Source organism: Microcebus murinus, chromosome 16, assembly GCF_040939455.1.
Source record: "Microcebus murinus isolate Inina chromosome 16, M.murinus_Inina_mat1.0, whole genome shotgun sequence".
NCBI lineage: Eukaryota > Metazoa > Chordata > Mammalia > Primates > Cheirogaleidae > Microcebus > Microcebus murinus.
Genome location: NC_134119.1, coordinates 67,807,705 through 67,813,531, shown reverse-complemented (window position 1 = coordinate 67,813,531; position 5,827 = coordinate 67,807,705). Strand labels below are relative to the sequence as shown.

The window sequence follows — 5,827 nt, the reverse complement described above, 5'->3', positions numbered from 1 at the left end:
TGTGCACCACTGAGAGAGTAGAGTGGTTACATGTGGTCAACCATGGAGTTTTACACAGCAATGGATTGGATGATATTGGACACATCAACACTACATGGATGGATCTGAAAGCTGAAACTGGGGAAAAAAAGCCCCTTCAGAATGACATATGGATATGTAATACCACTGACATAACTTAAAGATACATGCATAAAAACGAATAAATGCAATTTGTAAGAATATTTTCTGTTATGTTGTGTCTCCCCTAAAATTTGCGTATTGAAGCTCTAACTCCCAGTGCCTCAGAATGTAACTGTGTTCAGACATAAGGTCTTTTTTTTTTTTTTTTTTTTTTTTCTCTGAGACAAAGTCTCGCTTTGTTGCCCAGGCTAGAGTGAGTGCCATGGCGTCAGCCTAGCTCACAGCAACCTCAAACTCCTGGGCTCAAGCAATCCTACTGCCTCAGCCTCTCGAGTAGCTGGGACTACAGGCATGTGCCACCATGCCCGGCTAATTTTTTCTATATATATTAGTTGGCCAATTAATTTCTTTCTATTTATAGTAGAGACGGGGTCTTGCTCTTGCTCAGGCTGGTTTTGAACTCCTGACCTCGAGCAATCTGCTGGCCTCGGCCTCCCAGAGTGTTAGGATTACAGGCGTGAGCCACTGTGCCCAGCCCAGACATCAGGTCTTTAAAGAGACCACTTAATTAAAATGAGGTCTTATGGATGGGCCCTAATATGATCTGACTATTGTCCTTATAAGAGGAGGAGATTTGGACACAAACATATAAGCACATGCAGTAATAAGAACTAATACAGGAACCAAGTGGACAGACAGAACTGGAGGGAAAGAGTTGGGGGCTGAGAAGGCAGACAGGGCTGGAGGTGACAGGGTTGGCGATGGAGTGGAAGATGGGGCTGAAGGTGACAGGGTTGGCGATGGAGTGGAAGATGGGGCTGAAGGTGACAGGGTTGGCGATGGAGTGGAAGATGGGGCTGGAGGTGACAGGGTTGCTCAGTAGAAGACAGACAGAGTCTGAATGAGAAAACCCGGCCTGGAGACTTAGGCAAGAACTAGCATAGCCTGATGTCACGCTCAGGGCTAGGGTTGGGGGGATCAGCCTGGGGACAGGTCCTGAAAGGAGATGGTGTTGCTAGACATATGAAAAAACTTTATTTCCATATGGTACTTGGGGTGGAGTCTGAGGGGGGTACATGTAGGTGCTCCCCGGTCCCCATCCCTATAGCTGCTGGGAGGGTCTGAAGATATACAGGAAGTGGGTCTTGCGGGCGGGCAGCTTGACGTGGGAGGAGCCCTGTGTCCCCTCTTCACTGTCCTCACGCGTGCCCTCGCGGAGCCCATCCCTGATGGCCTGCAGGCGGTGTCGCTTCTCACTGAGCCAGTGGCTGCCCTCTGGGGCATCATGGTGGGGTTTCCGCCGTGGCAGCTTCATGATCCAGAAAGCCACCCGGGGATGGGGCTCTGGGTGCAAGCTGTCCATGGCCTTCCGCAGGGGCAGCAAGGCCTCCTTTTCTTCCATCTTGGGTACCTGGGAGGAGGAACAAGGAGACCCTTTCTCACTCCAAACAGCAACCCCAGGATGCTAAGCCCCCACTGGCTTATTCAACCCACTTTGCAGCTGACAGGGCGCTTTGGGCATTAGAAAGCCCTCTCTGGGGTTTACACTTTTAGGTTAAAAATATTCCCAGGTTTATGGAATGCTTTGGGATTGAGAATATGTTTTGGGAGGTCTCAAAGGGAGGTATAACAGAGCACTTCAGGGTTTATAATGCCTGTTGGGATTACAAAGCACTTTAGGATTAAATACTCTCTGAGGTTTAGAAAGCAGCAGTTTGAAATGCACAAAGCACTTTGGGACTAAAAGCTCTTGGGTTCATTAAAGAATCATGGCCATAAATGCAATGTGTTATCCTTGATTGAATCCTGGATCAAAAATAAAATCAGCTTTCAAGGACAGCTTTGAGTCAAGGGAGGAAATTTGGACATGGACCGAATGTCTATTCTGTCCTTGCTATTCAAAGTGTGGGCTGTTAGGCAGAAAATTAGTGGGTCCCACTCCACCCAGACCTACTGAATTAGGGTCTGCCTTCTAATAAATCAAAGTGTGAGAAGCCCTATAGGAGATTATGGGTTGAATTGTGTCCTCCCTAAATTCATATTTTGAAGTCCTGACTTCTAATACTTCAGATTGTGACCTTATTTGGAAATAGGGTCATTGCAGATTTAATTAGTTAAGATGTGGTCGTTAGGCTGGGTCCTAATCCAATGTAACTGGTGTCCTTATGCAAAGGGGAAATTTGGACATGGAAATGCACACAGGGAGGATGCCATGTGAGGATGAAAGCAGAGATCAGGGGACACTTCTACAACCAAAGACCACCAAAGATGGCCAGCACCCACCCGAAGCCAGGAGAGAGGCACAGAACATACAGATTCTCCCTCAGCTCTTCAAGGAACCAGTCTTGCTGACACCTTGATCCTGAACACATAGCTTCCGGAACTGTGACACAACAAACTTCTGTTGTTTAAGCCACCCAGTTTGTAGTAGTTTGTTATGGCAGCCCTAGCGAACTAATGCAGTAATAACAGTTTGATAGCAACATTTTCTTGGATGTTAAATGGTACTGTGGTCTTGTGGGAAAATATATTATTATTATATATTTATGAGACAGGGTCTCTCTCTGTCACCTAGGCTAGAATGCAGTGGCATCATCATAGCTCACTGCAAGCTTAAACTCCTGGGCTCAAGAAATTCTCCTGCTTCAGCCTCCTGAGTAGCTGGGAGTTTAGGCACATGCCACCATGCTTAACTAATGAAAACAAAAAAAATTTTTTTTTTTTTTGTAGAGATAGGGTACTGCTATGTTGCCCAGGCTGGTCTTGAACTCCTGGCCTCAAGGGATCCTTCCGCCTTGGCCTCCTAACATGCTGGGATTACAGGTGTAAGCCATGGTGTCCAGCTGGGACTATATTTATTCTTAGGAGATTCCACTCAAGTATTTAGGGGTAAAGTGTGATGATGACAGCAATTTACTGTCATATGGTTTAGAAATAAACAAGTAAAAATAGATGACATCTGGTAAAGTGTTAACAAGAGGTGAATCTAGGCCAAGGGTTCTCAACTGAAGTCTGGAGACATTTTGGGGTGTCACGACTGGTGAGGGTGGGGATGCTACTTCTGTCTAGTGGGTAGAGGCCAAGGATACTGCCAAACATCCTACAGTGCACAGGTCAGCTTCCACAACAAAGGATTATCCAACTCCAAATGCCAGCCAGTGGTGCCAAGGTTGAGAAGCTGTGGTCTAAGGAAAAGAGAATACAGGCATTTTCATTGTATTGCTTAAAAAACCCATACTTTTCAGTAGGTTTGAAATTTTTAAAATAAAAAACTGAGAGGGTATTAGGTGTGTGGGAACCATATAGATTTACCAAGAACTATGGGATTCTTAAAACTTTTTAGGAATAAAAATACTTTGATTTTTGCAAAGCGCTTTGTGATTAGAATCACTCATTAGTTTATAAAAGGTGAGATACCCAAAGGATTTGGAGTTCATAAAGCACTTTGAAATTAAAAATCACATTTTGAAGTTTATAAGGGAGAGGTTTACCAAGCACTTTGGGATAGATTAAAAAATACCCTGGGACAGCGTGGTGGTTCACACCTGTAGTCCCAGCTACTGGGGAGGCTGAGGCAGGAGGATCGATTGAGCCCAGGAGTGTAAGGTTGCAGTGAGCTATAACGATGCCATTGCACTCTAGCCTGGGTGACAGAGTGAGACCCAGCCTCAAAGAAAAAACAAAGTTATCTGAGGTTTGCAGAGTACTTACTTGAGGTTTATGAGGCTGAAGCTTACCAAGCAATTGAAATTGAAAGCACTTCTGGGTTTATAAAACACTTTGGCACTCACAAAACCCTCTGGGGTTTACTAAACAGTTGGGGATGTATTCTGAGGTTGTAAACCTCATTTCTCAGAGTTGGTTTGTCCCTTTTGAGAAATGACAAAACTGAGGCCCAGAAGGAGGAAGTTCTACACAGAAGGAGGGAGGGGGAGGGTCAACTCCTCATCCTCTCCTCCTAAACTGCAGAAAATTTGGGGGCCTGGACACTTTGAGGGTGGGGCCTGTCCAAACCTTCCAGTCACCCTCCAAGCTTCCCTCTGCTGGCTGGATGGATGCCACCACCTTCTCGGAGATCAGCACTTCTCCTGTCTTGTTGTCCGTCACCTGTGAGGATTGGATGACACAGTGAGATCAAATCCAGTTTCCCCCTCCATCCTCCTTCCCTTTGGACATGTTTAGTAGCATGAGGGATCAGGGGTCATGGGGAGACTCCAGCAGGGGCGATCCTGCATAGGCACCTTGTCAATCTGGAGGTGGCTGGAGAGGGTGTTGTTACCCAGCCGGCGCTCCTGGTTCTCCTCTTGGTGGTAGTTCCTGGGGAGGCCCCGGAAGTCCATGGGGGCAGAGAAGAAGCTGTCCATGCCCCGAAACAGGTCATCCTGGGGTTGGAAGAGGGACTGGTGACTGCTGGACCTCAGGTAACCTGAATACACTTGCAGCACTGCCAGGATACCCTTGAGGTCTTGCCCCATGTCCCACCCTTCCCCTTCCCTCTCTGTCCTTTGATACTTAGGTCCTGACTTCTGGCCTATACCTCCCATTCTGTTTCTATTCCCCATCCCATTGCCTTACTACTCCTGCCCCACTTCTGTCCCATTGTCTCTGTCCTCCTCCCTCTCTCCTCTTATTTTTCTACACTCTCTTATCTCTGTCCCATTTCCCTCTCTCCTTGCCTGTTACCTTCCCTGTCTTCTATCTCCTAGTCTCCCTGTCGCCCTGTCTCTCTCCCTCTGACTCCATTTCTGCCTCTTTGTCCCTGTCTGGCCCCAACCCATCTCCTCCTACGTCTCCCTGAATCTCTTCTCTGTACCTCTTCTTCCCCACCAACTCTGGCCATCGCTTACTTTCAGGAAAAGTCGGCTGAAGCTTTGGAGTAGGTTCTGGAGGCCTAGAAGACCCAAGGAGCTCTCCTGGGCGTCAGCATAGCGGATAGGGGCTGCAGTGGAGGGGGACACCAGGGCAGAGGGGAGCAGCAGCAGCAAGACCAGCGGTTGCCACATTGCGGGGCGAGCGGGGAGGCTGTGGCAAGGGTAGGGGTTAGAGCCCCTGCCCAGACGAGGCTCATTCCCCGCAGTGGCCACGCCCCCACCAAGACACCCTTCTCCTGCTCCTTGCTCATGCTGTGTCCCCAGTCCAGGCAACTCCCCACATCACTCCCATTTCCCCCACTCCCTTTTTCTTCTTCTCCTACCCTCTATCCTACCCCCTCCTCCCAGGGCGGACTCTTCTGCATCCCTCCTCATACACTGATCTCATTCCTCACTTTCGCCAACGTTTATACTTGGATCTCATTCCTCACCTTCTCCCACGTCCCGCCCCTTCTTCTGGGCCTCGCCCTTATACTAGACCACAGCTCGGTCACTGGACTCCCAGACTCCGGCGATCCACGGACTGTTAAATCCAAACAGTTCTGGGCTCGAGCCCAGGCTGGATACCTGGAGCGTTGGATGAGCTCCGCGAGCCCTAGCCACGCCCCCACGACTGACCACGCCTCCATCTGCTTACCTCACCCTAGTCTTTACTCCATGGCCACGCCCCTGGGGAGGAGCCACGCCCCTCATTCTTCGTTAACCACACCTCTTGAGCCAGAGCCGCCTGCTCCTTCCCCTGGCCACGCCCACATTGTCAGACCACGCCCCTGTAGGTTGACCTCAGCCAGGGAGCCAGCGACCCTGCTGGGGCCCTTGTCTGATCCCCGCACCAA

At 49.1% G+C, this 5,827-nt stretch overlaps 1 protein-coding gene across 1 annotated transcript; it reads right to left on the bottom strand.

The window, feature by feature from the left end:
• Positions 1-1,132: 1,132 nt before the first annotated feature.
• On the bottom strand, positions 1,133-5,621 carry DKKL1 (dickkopf like acrosomal protein 1). The gene is made up of 5 exons (XM_012754440.3): positions 5,423-5,621; positions 4,968-5,142; positions 4,362-4,502; positions 4,135-4,227; positions 1,133-1,531 (listed from the first exon to the last, which is right to left on the bottom strand). Exons 2-5 carry the CDS (start codon positions 5,121-5,123, stop codon positions 1,223-1,225), a joined length of 699 nt encoding a protein of 232 aa, XP_012609894.1. The 5' UTR covers positions 5,124-5,142; positions 5,423-5,621; the 3' UTR covers positions 1,133-1,222.
• Positions 5,622-5,827: the final 206 nt, after the last annotated feature.

What these genes read in the sequence shown, in the direction of transcription:
- DKKL1 (XM_012754440.3), bottom strand. Translation starts at nt 5,123, where the DNA reads ATGTGGCAACCGCTGGTCTTGCTGCTGCTGCTCCCCTCTGCCCTGGTG. An exon ending in GCCACCTCCAGATTGACAAG is followed by an intron (nt 4,228 to 4,361) that starts GTGCCTATGCAG and finishes CAATCCTCACAG; the next exon opens with GTGACGGACAACAAGACAGG. An exon ending in GCTTGGAGGGTGACTGGAAG is followed by an intron (nt 1,532 to 4,134) that starts GTTTGGACAGGC and finishes TCCTCCTCCCAG; the next exon opens with GTACCCAAGATGGAAGAAAA.